This window comes from Telopea speciosissima, chromosome 1 (genome assembly GCF_018873765.1).
Source record: "Telopea speciosissima isolate NSW1024214 ecotype Mountain lineage chromosome 1, Tspe_v1, whole genome shotgun sequence".
NCBI lineage: Eukaryota > Viridiplantae > Streptophyta > Magnoliopsida > Proteales > Proteaceae > Telopea > Telopea speciosissima.
In genome coordinates, this window is record NC_057916.1 from 3,198,487 (window position 1) to 3,217,156 (window position 18,670).

Genomic DNA, 18,670 nt, shown 5'->3' on the forward strand with positions numbered 1-18,670 from the left:
TTTGGAAACCCACACTTCATGGGCTTCCACTAGTAAACTATAAAAGGAATAGAAAGATACCATTTTTTTTTTCTACCAACCTGTGTTTCATGCATTTGTGTTTGTTGATACATAAGAATCTTACAAGAAAAAATAACATTTAGCTTTAAAAGTAAACCAGGATTGGGGAAGAAACTCTTCCCACGGAACATCTACTCAGCTTCCTTACTCCATGAAGATCGACTTACAATTTCAGAGAAGATAATTCTTGTAAGTCTCTGTCTCTATCTATTCTATCTATATCTATCTATCTATACCAACTAATTGTTTCCTCAATCCTCAGGCAACTGATATTAAGCCTCGAACTACATATGGTTTTGAACTGGCCTTCTTCCAGGACACACCTTTGCTGACAGTTCAAGCAAATTGCTTTCCCAGAAGAAACTCGTTACTTCCAACTGGTGAATTTGGCAGAATGCGTGTCCCTCAAGGTACTAAACTCTGTTTAAATTCCAGATATCAATAAAAATCCTTCTCAGTAAGACTGCACGATGTGTTCTAATGCTTTTTCCCCCGGGTTTGGTCCAGAATTAGTATGCTTGCAAGTTCAACCTTTATGGCGAGACAATTCTTCCATTATTACTACTGAGCTAGTAGATATCCTTCGGGGTAAATCTGAAAATAAGACGAGAAATGCGATTCTAGGAGGTTGGATGCATATACAAGCTTGATCATGAACATCAAAATAGTCTTCATCCTTGTTGATTTATGGACCGATTTGTTTTCTGTTGCAGTATATGATTTCCTGAACACAAACAATCGTAAATTCAATGCAACAGTCTGGTACAATCAAACTGCCACAGAATCCGATTTTGATCAGGGTAGCACGACACGTATTCAGAAGGCTTTGAATCTGGTAGGCCATTCACCCAAAAAAAAATCTGGTAGGCTTAGATGCAGAGGTGGTCAAGCTTGAGTAGCATACACTCTTGAATTTGGATGGTTAAAGAGTATACAGATGCATGAACACTCGAAATGCAATAAAGAGACAGTGTTTGATTTCTTGAAGATTCGATCTTACCTTTACCCCAATACCTCAAATCTGCAACTCTCTTCTCTTGAAGATTAATCTTTTGACATTTCTTACGTTGGTTTTCTGCCACTCCAATATTGATGACACTCAAATGACTATGCAGGCCTCAAATTCCTACCTCCAATTCTTCAGAGGTGCCCGTGCGAAGGTGATTCTCGAGTTTATTGCAGAGATGCCTAAACCTCTATCAGTTACACCGAACTTTGATATTTCTTCTCTTGCTGGACCACTGTTCTATTCATGGATCTTTCAGTTACTTTTTCCGGTATTTACCAGAAACTATAATCTTAATGTCACAAGCTACATGAGATAAGCAACTATGTGATAAACTACATCAGCTTCCCAGAAAAATAATTTCATTGTTCATGGAATGAGTCACATGATAAAGCTTCTTGGTTAACAATGATGCAGGTTATTTTGAATAGCCTAGTTTATGAAAAACAGCATAAACTAAGGATCATGATGAAGATGCATGGACTCAGGGATGGTTCTTACTGGTTAATTACGTATTCCTACTTTCTCTTTATATCGTCTGCCTACATGACATGTTTTATACTGTTTGGCACAGTTGTAGGTAAATTCAGTGCCAAAAACTTGTTCAAAACATTTCTCCTCGTAGCTATCCTCAGAAACATATTTAACCTAAATGATTCTCATTTTACAGGCTTAAAATCCTTCACAATGAACAGCTACAGCATCCAGTTTAGCTTCTTCCTCGTCTTTATGAACCTACAGATTGCACTTGCTTTTCTTGTAGCCACATTTTTTTCGGATGTGAAGACTTCTTCAGGTTTGAATAATAAAAAATCAATTTACATCCTTATCCTGGATGATAAACCATTTCATAAAATTCAGAATGACTTCTACTTCCTCCTTAATTGACTGATAATTTACCAATGGCAGTGATTGGATTTTTGTACGTGTTTTCCTCTTCACTTCTAGGATTCTTTCTTTTTGTGAATTTGCTCAAATCATCTAAGTCAGGTAAAGTGACTGATTCCTTTTCCAATCCTTTAATTGTTTATAAATTTGATAACAGTGTGGTAGCCTGAACAGTTACCATATCCGATCAAATCATCTTTCTGAACCTATAAATCACCCTGGTGGGATTCATTAAATGGTGAACCCAAACCCTGGTCAAACTGCAAGACAAATATGACAGAGACGGAGTAGCAATTCCTGAGCTGACTACCAAACCCAACCAACCACTACTTTCTAATACAATTTTTTTTTTTTTGGGGGGGGGGGGGTTGTGTGTGGGTGGGAGGTGGGGGGATGAGCCAATCATGAAATATATTACTGTAAGATTACTATAGAGCTTCCTGCATAACAGAAGCAGAGTACTGTATTGCCAAACAAACAAGAACATCACAGACAAAACTTAAAGAACATACATAATGATAGCAGTCAATGCACAGGATGTGCAATGGTTGAGTATTCAGATCTTGCTCTCATCTCTAGGTGCTCAACCCACCATTTTAATGAGAATTAAAAGAATCCTACCAACCAGAACTCGACACTGCTTATAAGGATTACCCAATCAAGAGACTGGTAGGTCTCTGCCTCTAATAGAGAGTATATCCATGGAATGATGTCCAATATTAATATTGGTGTATGTTTAACCAATTTAACTACTATTGTTGCAGAATTCCGCATTCTAATTTTGGAGATGTTTCCTGCTTTTGCTTTATTCCGTGGGCTACATGAGTTTGGACAATATTCCTTTGATGCTCAATTATCTGGAGGCATCGGAATGGGTTGGAAGGATTTGGGTGAGAGCGGATTGGAATCGACGCTATTTCTCATGATCATTGAATGGATGGTACTGCTTTTGTTAGCATATTACTTGGATCAAGTTTTCTCAGTTGGTGGTGGAGTCAAGAAACACCCCTTATGGTTCCTGAATTGCAAATTTAATACCTGTTCATGCACTCCTCTAAATGACCCACATAGAAAAGGATTTGATGTGCTTGCCAATGTTGAAAAGGCTGATGTCTATCGTGAGGTAAATTTTTATCTCAGGCGTCGTCTACCTTTTTTTTTTCTTTTTTTCAATATGTGCATTCATTGTTTCACATTCACTTTCATTGCAGAAGGAATTAGTTGATAAACTAATGGAGGAGCCCTCTAACTCTGAGGGCTACCCCATGATTGTGGACAAACTCCACAAGGTATATCCTAGCAAGGATGGGAACCCAGAGAAATATGCAGTACGAGAAATATCTCTTGCTTTGCCTGAAGGAGAATGCTTGGGTATGCTAGGTCCAAATGGTGCAGGAAAAACTACTTTCATCAGTATGGTTAGTTTTGATAAATCTAATAGCCACCAAATTTGATGGGTTTAGAATTTAGAGGCACAGAGTGTTATCTCATGATAACTTACTTACCCTCCCTGTAAATGTCTATGGTTGTTTGCAGATGATTGGTCTTACAACTCCCTCTGCTGGTACTGCATTAGTTAATGGGTTTGATTTAAGGAATGAAATGGATAAAGTGTACAGTAGCATGGGTGTCTGTCCACAGCATGAGTAAGAAATAGTTATATTTAGGCATTTTCAGCTCAGAAATGAAATGGATTCAGATCACATATTAGTTAAAATAGAACTTGCTTATAGATTCTTCCTGTCATTCCCTAACTGGTAAAAATCCAATGCAGCTTGCTCTGGGAAATGTTAACTGCAAGAGAGCACCTAATGTTTTATGGTCGACTAAAGAACCTCAAAGGCATTGAATTAGAACATGTAAGAGCAAATCCATCTTTCATCCTTGAGATTATATTTATTTATTTTTTTGGAGGGGGGAGGGGTGGGGGGTTGTGTCCCTCTTTCTATACAAAGAAAGCTGCCCTCAAGACTCGAACCGGGCATTTGCTTTGGCGACCTGAAATTTTTACCATTGCTTTAAGCAATAGCCCCTTCAAGACCCCACAGAAAGGACTAAGTAATATCGATTAAAAAATAATGGAGAAAACTAAGAAAAGTGAGAATGTAAGGGTATAGTGGTCAGGGCGTCTCCTAGACGTCCAGGTGCCTTGGTTGCCTTGCATCCAGGTTGGAGTCCTCCAACGGATTGGGTCGCCTAAACACTGTGACAACTATGCTTAAGGGATTAGGCATGTGTTATATAGACTGCACTGTACTAACATGATTTTTCCAGGTGTACCATTTGAGAATTGTCAAATTTTAAGTCTTTTCCTTTGTTCATTATCACAGGCTGTGGAAGAATCATTAAAGAGTGTGAATTTATTTAGCATTGCTGATAAACAAGCAGGAAAATTTAGTGGCGGCATGAAAAGGAGGCTTAGTGTTGCCATCTCAGCGCTTGGAAATCCTAAGGTATAGCAAGAGTGGCGTTTTGAATACTAGTAAGCTAGACTATAAGATGTTTGAAAATATGTCTGGCCCAATGTTTTCAAAACGTTTTCTTAGTCGAGATCATAGTTATCAAGGCGTCACTTAGGCGTCTAGGTGCCTCGAATGTTTCTTTGCATCTAGGTCCCCCTCCAATGCCTTGAGTAGTCTAGACGCCGACCATGGTCAGGATGGTGGGGGAGCCGTTAGATTGTTTTTCCCATCTGGACGCCGTTCTTATCCGCCATCCCAAAACCTCAAAAAATGCGGGGGCAGGTGACCTTGCTGCCAGACATTTCGGATGTATGGTATATCCCTTTAAAAGTCTAGTCTGATCCCCTTGTAAGTGTGCCAAATCTACAGCATAAACACCATCTTCATCCTATTGCCCTCAAGATATTACTGAAATATGACAAGTAATAGTGCTTTATCTCATTACCAGGTTATCTTTCTGGATGAGCCTAGCACAGGACTAGATCCAGCTTCTAGAGACTTCTTATGGAAAGCAATAAAAAACGCAAAACAAGGGAAAGCAATGATTCTCACAAGTAAGATGCTTTTGTTCCTCATAATAACAGTTCAATTTACTTCTCTCTTTGGTGCTGTAAGAATTGACATTAATAAGCTTAACGAAATGGTTTCAGCACATTCAATGGAAGAGGCAGAGGCTCTATGCAACCGGATAGGAATATTTGTAGATGGAAGACTGCAGTGCATCGGTAGCCCGACTGAGGTGGACTTAACCTACTTTTTAAACAATATCACATACATGCATTTTTTTTTTTTTTGGGTAAATTACAGATCACCCCTTGATTTAGACCCCAAAATGATTAATTAGTCCCTAACGTTAGTTTTATACTGTTAAGTGATGATGTCAGCCAGTTAAATAAATTTAAAATCCCTAAACTACCCTTGACTAATGTTGGAGATGAAGGAAGGGTAGTATTGTAAATTAATTCTAATGTCTTAGTACAAGGGAAAAATAATCCTTTCACACCAATAAATTTTTATTTTTATTTTTTTTGGTCGAAAGAAAATTTATTGAAAAGAACGGAGGCACTCGTGGCGTTTGAGAGGGGGACATTTGAGTTTTTTCAAAAACCAAGGGTTGATCTGTAATTTATCCTTTTTTTTTTTATGAAAGTGTAATCACACAAACCACACATCAATCCCAAAAGGAACTGACTTTTAGGACCATGGAATGGCAGATATACACAACACACACCACACTCACACACCCGGTGTGGGACTAAACCTACACATGCCCCTCTTCTTTTTTTGATGAAAGTGTAATCGCACAAACCACACACCAATCCCAAAAGGTTAACCAACTTTTAGGACTGTGGAATGTCGGGTATACATGCATATGCACATACCACCTAATAGACATTGATATGGACACAGGAACACGCCTGACATGATGATCATCTTTCTGTTTTATTTTCATAAAATAATTATGGGAGAGAGATCTATACACTACTCACTTATATTGATATTTTACATGCCAAGCCAATAGCAAGAAAACAAAAAACTATATTTAACAAGGACAGAGGAGGAGGGCCACATATTTACTTAGAGAGAAAGGAGAGGGGAGAGAGAGACAGTAAGAGCCTTTTATAAAAAATTACAGTGGAAATCTATTATTGAAGGAACACCTTGATACTTAAAAAACCTAAACCGTTTGCTTCATTTCTATTAAAGCAAATTCCTATCTTCATAACCTTAAAATCATGTAAAATTTCTTGAAACCAATAGGCTATAAGGCTTTGTTGAATTGAGTTTTATGATAAGATCCATTAGAACATTTTCTACATTCTTTTTCATTTTATTTTGACGAAACAAGGTAGAAGAACTGAAATAAAGAACAACCCCTCAGGACATTAATTAAACCACAACCAAAAGATATGCATGTAGCAACTGGCACCTGCATTGGTATCATATTCTTCCAATATGTGTGCTGTGCTAAGGCTTATATATCTATCTTACCTCAGTATGATAATTACTTTCAAACCCAATCAAACTCAACTCAAGCAAGCCTTATCCCAACTGATTCAAGTTGGTTACAGGAATTCAGTTTCAACAGATCCATGCTGAAAGGTTTGGGTGAGTTTTGAAAGCAATTGCAAACCTGATACATTTATCCTTCTTTCTCTGGGCCTGGGGCTGGTAATACAAAATCACTCAAGAGTTTTTATTAAATAAATTTCTGCTATATTGAAAAGTCTCAAATTTAAAGAACAAGACCAACCACTCAGCCATGAGGCCAAGATCCAATAAGTAACTAAGGGAAAAGAGAAAAAAATCTAAGGAAAGACGCAATTTGTGTGTAATGGTATTAACTGTTAAGGAAGCACATACGTTTATTTTAGTTCCTGTGAACAGACAAGTCATGATCAAGGATGGTTTTAGTAGAACTCATATCTTATTATCTTATACATGAGAATAGACAATCATTTTCACAATTGAAGATGTACAATTGTCAATCATATCTTATTATCTTATACATGAGAATAGACAATCATTTTCACAATTGAAGAAGTACAATTGTCAGGGCAGTATCTTGTTTTTCCTGTGTGTGTGCATACACACACCTTCGTTTTTGTGTCATTTCTAGCCTATTTGTCGTGATTCTTTTTCCTAGTCTGTATGCAGACTGATCTACTACATGTAGAGATATCATGTTGGTAGAGTTCCTTATATTTACTTTCAGGAAATGCTGACATATTTGCATGCGATGACAGCTAAAAGCTAGATATGGAGGGATCTATGTCTTAACGATCACAACCTCTTCTGATCATGAAGAAGAAATAAAGGAATTGGCACACAGGCTCTCTCCGAAAGCAAAAAAGGTATATCATTTATCAGGCACGCTGAAGTTTGAATTACCAAAGCAAGATGTCACAATTGCACAAGTTTTCAGAGCAATTGAGAATGCAAAGAAGAAGTTCACTGTACAAGCATGGGGTTTAACCGATACCACCTTGGAAGATGTTTTCATCAAAGTTGCCAAAGGGGCACAGTAATCAGTAGGTTTGATTTCTTATTAATAATTGTTGTTTCAATGTCTCATTATTTCAAGATACAGAATCCAGTGTTGTGTACATAGATCAGAAAGAAGGGCCAGAAAACAGATTAGCAATTGAACAATTACCAAAAGTTTCAGTGTGAAGCATCTCATGCTACACCGTTTATCCGTGTATGGCTCTCCCAATGTCAACAAGAATAAAACAGGTCACAGAAAAATGCAGATGATATCTATTCACCAGCCATACCTTTTCAAAATGTCCCTAGTTCTCTTCCTCAGTCGAGTGAAAACTATAACTGCACAAGCCAGAACCCATGGAGGGAAGGTCCCACCTATTAAGTTAAATCTCTTCATCCAGTCTGGAGTTTCCTTGAAAAGCATTACTATTAAAAAGGTCATTAAAGCTATCCCTATCGCAATCTTGGTTATAGGTTTGACCATCGAGTCCTGTAATCAGTGAATATAACTGAGTCAGAGACATACAACAGCAACAACAACACAGCCTTATCCCAACTAATGGGGTCGGCTTCAGAGCTATACAGCCTATACTTGATTTAAATGATAAAAATTATTCAACGTACTCCAGAAATAACTTTTACAAAGCTCAAGAAGGAGACCATGATAGTAACAAACATCATAACAGTGACATATGGATGAACTTTTTGAATGGGATTAATTGAATCATAAGTTTCTGAATATACATCAGATTGTTTCACAATTAAATAAAAATGTTTCCATTTGAACCAAATTAGAATAAGGTTTTTTTTTTTTTTAGGGGGGGGGGGGGAGAGAGGAATATCACAACACATCCAAAATACACCTGCAATTTGCAGACTACGTAACCAAATAAGCAATGATGGTGAGATTCTAAAGAAGGTGTCGTATTGATGTTAGGAGTGACAATGGACTAGTCAGATCATATTGATTCCATTTGACGAATGCAAGTCAAGCTTTCAAGAATTGGGATCGGTCGGAATCAGCCAAAGTTGAACCCGATTTTGGTCAATTTGGCTTGTCCGATCCCTTGTACGGAAAACCCTAAAGGGCATTAAAACACCAATTCTAAGGCCGATCTAGGTGAATCGACTGGGACCGATTTGGGTCCCGAGTCCGTGTTTTTAAACTCTGAGCCTAACCCAACCTGCATATTAGTTGAGTGGAGAAATGCCAAAGTGATCAAGGTTGGAATGTTGCTTAACAACTTCAATAAATCGGACCAGCTCCAGCTGACATGAATTGGATGCAATTTCAGAATTTAAATGCTAATCCAATTCCAACCCAGCCCCCTCTCTGGCACCCGTAAACGCATAAGGCACACAGAGTAGCCCATTATCTCAATGTTGTGGGTTGTCTTGAAGCACTTGATCAGCCAATTCAAAATTGTTGCTGCTGATCGAAGAAAAGTGAATATTCATCAGGGGAAAAAATCAATAATGGTATTTGAATAGGGGAACCCCCAATGGAAAACTCCTCCCCCCCCCCCCCTCCCCCCCATCCCGGAAAGAAAAAAGATTGGAAAACAAGGTTATTAAAATCGGAATCGGGGTTCAAATCAGTCCCAAAAACTGTACAATCGGCCCTCAGATCTGAAAACTCAGTGATCCAAATGGTGGGGGAAACCCAACAATTTCAATGCTTCCAGATCTCTATATCACACCAAATGTAATTCCTAGGTTCTAACCAGTCTTCCATAAAGAAGCTAAGCTTTCACTGAGAGTAGCAATTCCTAAACTATGAGTCTTGACCAATCAAGAAGACTTAATTCTATTATCTGGCTTTCCAATGCAGGTTATAGTTGTCAGTGAAGTAAATATTGACACTTCCTGCCCACATATGGACTTAACAAAAGCAAACATATTGATGTTTATTGATGTTTTAATTCTGTAATCAATCCATACAAAATAACTAAACAGTAAAAATTAAGATTCTACATACTGCAAGAAGAGCAATATAAGATACTTGCTGCAATGTTTATAAAAAAGCCGTTTAATGTTTTCAAGCTTCAACGATTCAGACCTAATGAAATGAAGTGATTTCTCATCGTTTGATTGGCAACGCCATGGAATCATGCGATTATTCGTTAGCCATCCGTCGATTTTCCGGATTTATTTCAAACTGACGGTATTGAATTTAAGAAAGCATCTATTAAAATTCAAAAATCAAAACTAACCTCCTTAGTTATTTGTGTAACCAAAACAATAGGGCTTCTTAATTCTTATAAAACCCAAAGTCTCGATCTTCTAATTCGTAGGAAAGTAAAATATACAATAATCGAGACAGTTATTGATACGATTGAAAGTAAGCAATTACGGAAATGGTAATAATTAATAAAGTACCTTTGGCTCTCCATCTATGAAGATCACCGATCCATCTGTGTAAGGGAGCAAGGATCTACCATTTCGAGGATTGAAACGGATAGAAACGCCTCTTCCCGATTCAGGATTGAAAGCGAAAATCGATTTGAAACTATATTTCTCAAGAATGTCGGAGACCTCCAACTGGTTCTGATCCCAACCTCCTAGGCTGGATTTGAAGACGTCAATGGGGCCTTTGCCTCGTCGAAAGAGGCGGATTTCCACCTCTGGAACTTTGGTCTTCACGGTTCGGGGAGGTTTGTTAGGTTTATGGGGTTTTGAAGATTCATGGTCGATCTTGGAGCTCTCCTCTATCTCTTCTCTTTCGCTCTCGTTCTCCATTCTCTGCTTTCTCTCTCTTTCCTTCGTTCCAGTCAGGGAGGGAACACTGATTTGGAGTAGTAGCATGAGGCACGACCGCATGCGTGGTGCCGTTTTTCTCTTACTTCATGGGTTCGGGAATCCTCTGCTGCCGCAGGCTTGTGCGGCCGGTGTGCAGCCTGACACAGACAGGGTGGAAATGACTGCCATCCCCACTGTCCGAGTTAAGTTACACGCCCTGCCTGTGTTGGGTTGAGATTGAGGCCACCTCACTGTTAGCAAAAACGCAAACACGTTCTCTTTTTTTACCGTTTTAAACATGTTTTGTTGTATGTTTCACAAACATATGGTAAAAAACGATAAATGGCAAACATTCCTTTTTTTTGTTTAGCCTTTTTTAAGATTTTGGACTTAATTGACCATATCTTTCTTTTCCAAAGTCTAATCGACCTAGTTCTTTCACCGACGTAAAGATGACTTGAAGGACTACATTTTTCATGATAACACCCTCAACTCAAGGTCAATGCACGAATACCAAAAATAGAAATATGTATTTCTAATAAAAATTTCTCAATTTATATGAGAATAGTACCATTTTTTTGGTTCCTTTTTGTTGAAATATAAATCTTTCAAACCCTACCATTTGTTTTTTGTTTTTTATCGTTTTTTTGTTTTTTAGACCGTTTTATGCGACCATCCGTTTGTAATTTTTTGCTGTTTTAAATCCATCGTAAGATTCCGTTTTTTTATCGTTCCGTTTATGCTAACGCTGCATCTGATTAACCTTTTACCTCTAATCTTAGGTACAACTCTACCCACCGTCCCTAACCTGGGTAAGACTCTACCCTCACGGCCTCACCCCTATCCCTTGTAACGATGAGGTCACTCTTCCCTTCGTCTCCTCCACTGAACTGGACTTTGTTGGATCTCTCTTCCTCCCTAAACCCTTGTCTCTTCCATACATCTTGTTAGGGTTTAGGGTTTAAGCACATGATTGCTTAAAGCATTACACCCTGAGTATCGAGTTTGGAATACCTAGGCTGCCTCTAGCTAGTATTTATAGGAAAACTAAGGATTAAGTCAAATGGGTTAATTACTAGATTGCCCCTCATAGCCTGAGCTTTAATACAAGTAGGATTATATTAGAACATATGAAGGGATATTACATAAATACCCTTACACATCTGTACTTCGATTTCTCCTACTTCTGAACTCTAAGCTCTCTTTCTCCTTAAATATTGAACCCTAACTAATGATGCCGTCTTCTTGCTGAGATCGTGACTCTGTTTGTCGTTGGTCTGGGAATGCCTTCTTCGTGTTGCCATCTTCTTCGTTGAGATCATGAATTTGTTCATCGTCTTAACTCCAAAAATGCAAGCTCCGAAGTTCAGCAGGGGCGGTTTATTACCACGGCCACCCAGGTTGTGAGATAGTGATTATATTTGTAGCTATCATCTCAATTTTAGTTTCTGTATTTTAGTAACCTTAATATGTCTTGGTTGATTTATATTAGTTGCTATCATCTTAATATTACTCTTGACATTATTTGAAATCTGCAATGAGTTTTAATATTCCTCTGAGATTATTTGAAATCTGCAATGAGTTTGCAGACAAAAGTTTAACACATCTAAGAATCCCTCTCTCTCTCTCTCTCTCTCTTGGGGGGGGGGGGGGGAGTGTGGAAAATTCTTTGGTTGTGTATGTTCTGGCCTGTTCTCCTTAGAGTGTAGGTTCCTCTTTGATCACAAAATTGCTACCATTTGGGCAGTAATTCCATATAGTCATTGAATTTCTAAAATTGCTGTTGCAGATCCACTGACATGTTCATGGAGAACTGGGAGGACTATAATGAAACTCACATTTGTTAAGAGCATATCAAAGATTGTTACTGATTTCAAACTAACAACAGAAAGAAGAAAAAGAAAAAGTGTGATAACAGCCTATCAGGACCTTACACAAGTCGAAAGAGTTTCATAGAATGAGCAACAGTAAATTCCTCATATTATTGCTTTCATTTCTTTTCAGCCTCTTTCTTCTTCAAAGATAAATTTAAAAAGGGATCTCGGAGGATGAAGCAGTTTGCTGGTCTATATGGAGAAATTTGAAAATTACTCTGTTCTAGACCAGTTTATGTGGTGCTGGATAGGGGGAAGAAATAGATGACTCAATGGCTCTCTGATGTGATATTTTTTTATTAGAGAGAAAATTGTCCTCTTCCTGACTATATCATATTTCTTTAGGCAACCAGCTTTTTTGTACTAGTTCTTAAAAGCTAAAAATCAATGAGTATAGGATATGGGTTATGTGAGCTAGCATTCAACAATTTTTTTTCCAGAATATTTGGATAGATACAGAAGTTCAAGTTGACATTTCCCCCTCTCAGATAAGGGGTCCAGTTCATCCCTTTCCCCCCACACAGCAAAGGGAAAACAGAGAAAACCAGGTTCTGCAATGGCTGCTTCTAATTAAACCTGGTTTGACCAGCGCGCAATGCCAATCCAGTTTTTAAAATAATGAATGAGAGACAAAGATGAATCTCTAATAGGAAATTGTATTTGATCAATCTTTACAAAAGTACTCCATGTATAATGAGAGTTCTATAGAGTTTTGATACCAGACATTCAATCCCATGACCACTACCACCACCACCTTCAAGGCTAGCTTTCAACAGGCCGGCCGGTTCACTAGCTAGCTCCTGATCAGAGTCTGATATATCGACACCATAATATGTCTGTCTAGCTATATATGTCCCTGTGACCGGCTTCCCATCTGCGTTGCATGCTTTGTCAAGCTCTTTGTTGTGGTCTTCTTATTATCTCCTTTGGGCTCCCTCCCTATATAGATATAATCCAAAACATACAATAAGAAAAATCTGTTTGTTAAGATCAAAATTAATTACAGCTGCCCAACCTCACCTCTTTAATTTATTTGTTTGGTGGTCAAAGCTGCCCATATATAAGTGAAAGTAATATATGATTACCATAATTAAGCATGCATATATAAAACAACGGTAATCAAACAAACTACAAGTTGGGGAAATCATAGAGGGTGTTTGTAATGGATTTTTTTTTTTTTAATTGAAAAAAAAAACTCATGTAATGTCTAATGTGTAGACGGGGGTCCCTTAATTCAAAAAAAGAAAAAAAAAAAAAAAAAAAAAAAAACTAAATAAGTATTCAGAATAAAATAGAAAAGGAATACAAGGGGTGAGGAGAATGGTTAAAACTTAAAACTAAGTAATGAAGACTAGGGAGCTAGAAAGCACTTATTATAAGAAGTACTGTTCCTGATATATATATATCTGTCTGAGCCCTACTGAAAAAACAAATGATATATATATCTGAGACGGGCCGGAAAACTTACTTGTAATTAATCTGTACGAAATATCTCGCTGGCTGCTCTGCTCCATTTACTTATACAATGGTGAGAAAGGGTATGTGCTTTTATCTTTTCCCAATCCTCTCCCTTGTCTTTTTGAACCCTGTCTTTGAATTCCTTGCTGCCGCATTCCGTCTATCTTGAGCTCTTGGAGGGTAGTGACGTGTCGCAACCCATCTGGAAGCATCTTTAAATTATAGCAGTCGATGATGGTCAAAACTTTACGGCTGGGGAAGGCTCCTTGCTCCACCTTCAAATCCTCTAAGTCAGGTAAGTTGAAAAGTTCCAAATTTTGGAGTTTAGGAAAACCTCCTACAGAACAAATCATTTCCTTTCCTTTCCTTCAAATGGGGCAAATCCTAATTCGAGAATCTTCAAGTTTGGTAGCTTCTCTAGTGTTGCCATTGTTTGGTCGTCTTGCTTTAGATGCGACCAATACAATCTCAACTCTGTGAGAAATGGTGGAAAATCCTCAGGGGCTGCAGGTATCTTCTCTAGGCGTCCACTCAAATCCATTCTGTAGAGATACAAATGATGACGGTGTGAAAATGAAACAAAAAGATCATCAGGCAAATTATGATCGTATCTTGCATGTAGGTGCAACACTCGGAGTTTTTTCAATTTGACATAGGAGTCGATTAATGCCTTCTTTTTTGTATGCCAAAACATCGAATCTCTACCTTCTATCCCGAGTTCTCTTAGATTCGTCAACTTGTCAAGCCCATCTTCTATCCAACTGCCTGAAGTTAGACGTAGCGTCTGGAGGTCCTTCAGATTATCGATTCTTGGAGGAGGACGACGATAACAGCAACTTAGAGTACTCACACCAACCTTGTCTACGCATTCAACTAAAATTGATGATGAAGAATACCGATTTCCCCACAAATGTAGATGTCTTAGTTGGTGCATTCTCCATATTTCATTGGGTATGTGTCTGATTCCTGTAAAAGATAGATCTAAAGTTTGTAGATTGCAGAGGTTTCCCAATATTGAATCTGGAATTCTTCGAATTCTGGTTCCCTTCAAGTTCAAGTACTTTAGAAGGACGAGCCCTCCAATTTCCTTGGGTAAACTTTCCAGATTTTCTACATCCTCTAATTCTAATACTCTAAGCAGATTAAACCCCACATACAGACCCTTCCACAGCTTTTTGTCGAGGCCTTCCGTACTACTAAAGCATAACAAGGAATGAATCGCAAGCCGGCGGAATCTGTTCAGAGAAGTAGTCGAAGAAGAAGAACAGTTACTACTACTCCCATAGATCTCAACACCCTTATCTTTCTTGGATTCTGAAACTGCCAAGTCCCGCAAGAGATCATGAATACGACATGTTGCAATACCTCCATCTGATCTCCTACTTGCTGCTTGGATCAAGCTCCTATTGATCAACTCTCTTAGGTACTCCTCCGCAACATCTTCCATTGTTTCATCTCCTGTCGGTTGTATAAAACCCTCTGCAACCCATAACCGAATCAATTTCTCACAAAGGATCTCATGGTCTTCTGGGAAAAGACCAAAATAGAGAAAACAGGATTGCAGGTAATATGGTAAGTCTGTATAACTCAGAGCTAATATGTCCATGCATTTCTGTGGTCCTTGATTAAGTTGCCAATTCAAGCTTTCGAGTACCCTGTTCCACACGCTGGGTGTCTTTCTCTTTTGTAGATAAGAGACCTCCCAATACCACAATCGCAAGCGGTAATCCACCGCACCTGCCAACCAATTCTCTTCCAAGATCTTCCAAATCTTTGGAGCTGTAGCTTCTTTCCTCATGATCATGACTTCCCGCTTGGTATTGGTATTGGTATTGGAAGACCTTCTGTGAGAAGAGTTTAAAACTCTCCTCATCGCTCAGATGTTTGAGTTCATGAGGGGCAGTTAATGGGTCAGCATGTTTGGCTACTTCCACATTACGGGTGGTAAGTAACACTCGCAGCTGTTGTTGCTTCCTCTCATTCTGTTGATGAGCTTGAAATGCCGCCTTGAATCCATCCCAAACTTCTATCCTCCATACATCATCTAAGACGATCAGACATCTTTTTTCTTTCAAGTAATCAGAGAGCATTTCCTCCAACTCTTCCTCATCCTTCGCTTCTAGCTCCTTCTTTTCTCACCTGTGAGCTTCATAAGTTGTGCTATGACCCCAGAGAGAAGATCTTTGATTCTGTATTCTTGGGAGACGTAAATCCATGCAACAGAATCAAAACTGTTCTTGACATCACTCCTATTATAAATTTTCTTCGCCAGAGTGGTCTTGCCTAAACCACCCATACCGACAATGGAAACAACAAGAAGCTGCCGGGACCCGGGATCTTCTTTTGTCAGAAGAAGCTTGGGTAGTAAATTCGTCAATATCTTTCTCAAACCCAACAACTTCAACTTCCTCTACCATGGGAGCTCTCCTCATTATTACCTTCCGTGTTAAGCCGCCATCATCATCCAAACGAGCCGAAGAAGAAGAAGTCTCTCCAGTGCTACTAATTTCTAAAGCTACAATCCCGTACTTGGATTTGTTGGCTGAAGTCTCTCCAATCCTTCTATTGATGTCTTCCATTCGCTTCCCTAACTTGTGTAGAGTAGATAGGTGTTTGGGATAACCCAAAAACCTCAGCCCAATATTTCTTTGCTGTTGTCGCTGGACTTCAAGTATGTACAAATCAATAATATCATCAGCTTCAGAAGCCAGATCCCTGACTTGGCTCACCCATAACTCCACCCTATGGTTTCTAATGCGCTTTTCATCAGCATCTCTTAGGAAGGAGTTAATCCACCCAAGTTCATCATGAAGAGACTTGATTTGCGTTTCTACTCCACCGAGTAAACCAGCTTCCTGTGATATCAGCAAGCTCAGTTTTCCTATAAGAAATGAGACGACGCCTTCCGCCATTTTTAGCAGAAATTTGATTGTTTTTGTGAAGCAAGTAGTTTTCCCTCTGTGTTCCTTACTGCTGTTGAGTTAACACAATCACACACATTAGGGGATCTCAAATGACTCATTGCAGTGGACCACAAAGCCACAAATAATTCTATTCTTTATTAAAGTGACTTTGACTCTTCCTGTCTCCTTTATATTTTATCTTTCTTAAAAGCTTTTCATTTGTCTGCCACTATAATCCCAAATTCTCCTATTAAAAGGGGCTTTTGACTCTGCTTTACAATATGTGATTTTTTTTTAGGGTTTTTGACAAATGCCTCCCTGAAAATGCCCATTTGTCCAAATGTCTTCCCATAATTTTTCTAATTGTAAACTCTCTTCTATTTTCAAAACATTGTAGCATTTTGATCCAATCCGTTAGTCTGGGGCGTTAGAGGTTAGTTTTAGGAAATTTAATAACCAAAATACCCTTATGATAAAAACTAATCAAAATTAAAAAGTAAAATGATCAAATTGCCCTCATCTTCCCCAAATAGTTTAAGATTTAAAATCGAAAAAAACCCTAAAATCATTCATAAAACCATCTTCCCCAATCCTTTGCAAACCCTAAATGATTCCTAGGTTTTATCTCTGAATTTATGTTTGCTTTTGTTCAAAATTCACACCGAGTGCATTACATCCAAATGACACTGTAACAGTAAGAACACACGCTTAATTTTAAGTTTGTTAGATGCACAGTTGAAGGATGAAGTAAAGGAGGAAAAAAATTTCCTGCTGTGTGAACTTGCAATGGAAAGGAAACGAAATCAGAGAAGACAGAAGGCAATTAATTAACAATAACTAGTATCATTCACTTTTCAATTACAATTATCTCCAATAACCTTTTTCCTTTATCATTCTTTCTTGTCTTCATCCGTAAATTCTGTATTTTCCCACAACAACCACCAAAAAATCTCAAATCTGCACCTATGTAACCATCACAGAAATATACTTTTGACTCAGTGACTCGCTCACATAGTCACCACTCACCTCCAAAGTTATTAAACTTGGAACCAGGAGCTGATTTGGGTATTCATGTTTGATTATGATTTTTAAATTCCCATGACTTTCTAGGCTTCTCAGTAATACAAAATCCAAATTGGTGGGTCACGAGGGACCCCTCGAATGCGATTCCAACAGCAAGAAAACGAGCTGTCTCCTCCTTCCCCCTCCATTACCATTCCTCTCCATTACCCTTCTCATCCACACTTCACATTCCCAGCTTCTTCTTGAGTGGAAACTTTGAGTCGATCCAAAGCATTCCTGTGATGGGTACTTGTCTTATCTTTGGTTCACCAGTCCTTGATTAAAAAAATCTTTCGATTCATCAAGAATTTTTTTTTTTTTTGATAGGTAGAGTTGAACTCATAACCTCTTAGGGTTTGTAAAGGATTTAGGGAAGATGGTTTTTTGAATGATTTTAGGGTTTTTTTTTAATTTTCATTTCAAACCCTAAATTATTTGGGGAGGATGAGGGTAATTTGATCACTTTACTTTTTAATTTTGATTGGTTTTTATCGTAAGGGTATTTTGATCATTAAATCCCTTAAAACTAACTTCTAATGTCCTAGACTAACGGATTGGATCAAAATGCTATAATGTTTTGAAAGTAAAAGGGAGTTTATAATTAAAAAAATTGTATGGGGCATTTGGACAAATAGGTATTTTCAGGGAAGCATTTGTAAAAACCCTTCTTTCTTATGAGAGAAAATATTGTATTACTGAAAAAATGGCAAATTAGGAGCACAAAGCCACGGATCAGGATTGTCTACGGCCTGCTGCCCGTAGCAGCCGTAGCAACCTCCTAATGAGGTGCAACGCAATGACCGCCTTACCCCTGCTCGGGCAAGGTGCTCGGGCAAGGGTAAGGCGGTTATTGCACCGCGCCTCATTAGGAGGTTGCTACGGCTGCTACGGGCAGGCAGGCTGTAGACAATCCAAATTGCAAACCCGCAAATAATTCTATTCTTTATTAAAGTGACTTTAACCTCTTAGTGCTTTACATTGTCTCTTCCTCTCTCCTTTATATTTTCTCTTTTTTAAAGTTTTTCATTTGTCTGCCACTCTACAATCTCATATTCTCTATTAAAGTGGCTTTTGACTCTGCTTTACAATATCTTTCTTTTTTTTTTTTTTGGATGAAAGAAAGGATTGTATTACCAAAAAGATGGCAAATTAGTAGGGCTGTAAACCGATCGGATTTGGCTCGGATAGTGCTATATCCGCATCCGCATCCGATTAGCTATCAGACAGATT

At 38.3% G+C, this 18,670-nt stretch overlaps 2 protein-coding genes and 1 pseudogene across 2 annotated transcripts; 1 reads left to right on the forward strand and 2 right to left on the reverse strand.

Moving 5' to 3' along the window:
* Positions 1 to 352: 352 nt before the first annotated feature.
* LOC122642030 (ABC transporter A family member 7-like) lies at positions 353 to 7,550 on the forward strand. The gene is made up of 14 exons (XM_043835421.1): positions 353 to 687; positions 774 to 895; positions 1,176 to 1,337; positions 1,484 to 1,646; positions 1,737 to 1,862; positions 1,976 to 2,056; positions 2,719 to 3,077; positions 3,166 to 3,372; positions 3,491 to 3,600; positions 3,729 to 3,813; positions 4,285 to 4,407; positions 4,865 to 4,970; positions 5,067 to 5,155; positions 7,164 to 7,550. The coding sequence occupies exons 1-14, from the start codon at positions 531 to 533 to the stop codon at positions 7,443 to 7,445; spliced, it is 2,172 nt and encodes a 723-aa protein (XP_043691356.1). The 5' UTR covers positions 353 to 530; the 3' UTR covers positions 7,446 to 7,550.
* Positions 7,551 to 7,561: 11 nt separating this feature from the next.
* On the reverse strand, positions 7,562 to 10,184 carry LOC122642036. The gene is made up of 2 exons (XM_043835434.1): positions 9,784 to 10,184; positions 7,562 to 7,894 (listed from the first exon to the last, which is right to left on the reverse strand). The coding sequence occupies exons 1-2, from the start codon at positions 10,141 to 10,143 to the stop codon at positions 7,682 to 7,684; spliced, it is 573 nt and encodes a 190-aa protein (XP_043691369.1). The 5' UTR covers positions 10,144 to 10,184; the 3' UTR covers positions 7,562 to 7,681.
* Positions 10,185 to 13,503: 3,319 nt separating this feature from the next.
* Positions 13,504 to 16,456, reverse strand: LOC122643717 (annotated as a pseudogene).
* Between the last annotated feature and the right edge of the window lie 2,214 nt (positions 16,457 to 18,670).

Bases quoted from the DNA above. Each gene is read 5' to 3' on its own strand.
- LOC122642030 (XM_043835421.1), top strand. From the start codon at position 531: ATGTGTTCTAATGCTTTTTCCCCCGGGTTTGGTCCAGAATTAGTATGC. The intron at 4,408-4,864 runs GTATAGCAAGAG...TCTCATTACCAG, and splicing joins CAGCGCTTGGAAATCCTAAG to GTTATCTTTCTGGATGAGCC. The intron at 4,971-5,066 runs GTAAGATGCTTT...AAATGGTTTCAG, and splicing joins GAAAGCAATGATTCTCACAA to CACATTCAATGGAAGAGGCA.
- LOC122642036 (XM_043835434.1), bottom strand. From the start codon at position 10,143: ATGGAGAACGAGAGCGAAAGAGAAGAGATAGAGGAGAGCTCCAAGATC. The intron at 7,895-9,783 runs GTACTTTATTAA...CACTGATTACAG, and splicing joins TCATAGATGGAGAGCCAAAG to GACTCGATGGTCAAACCTAT.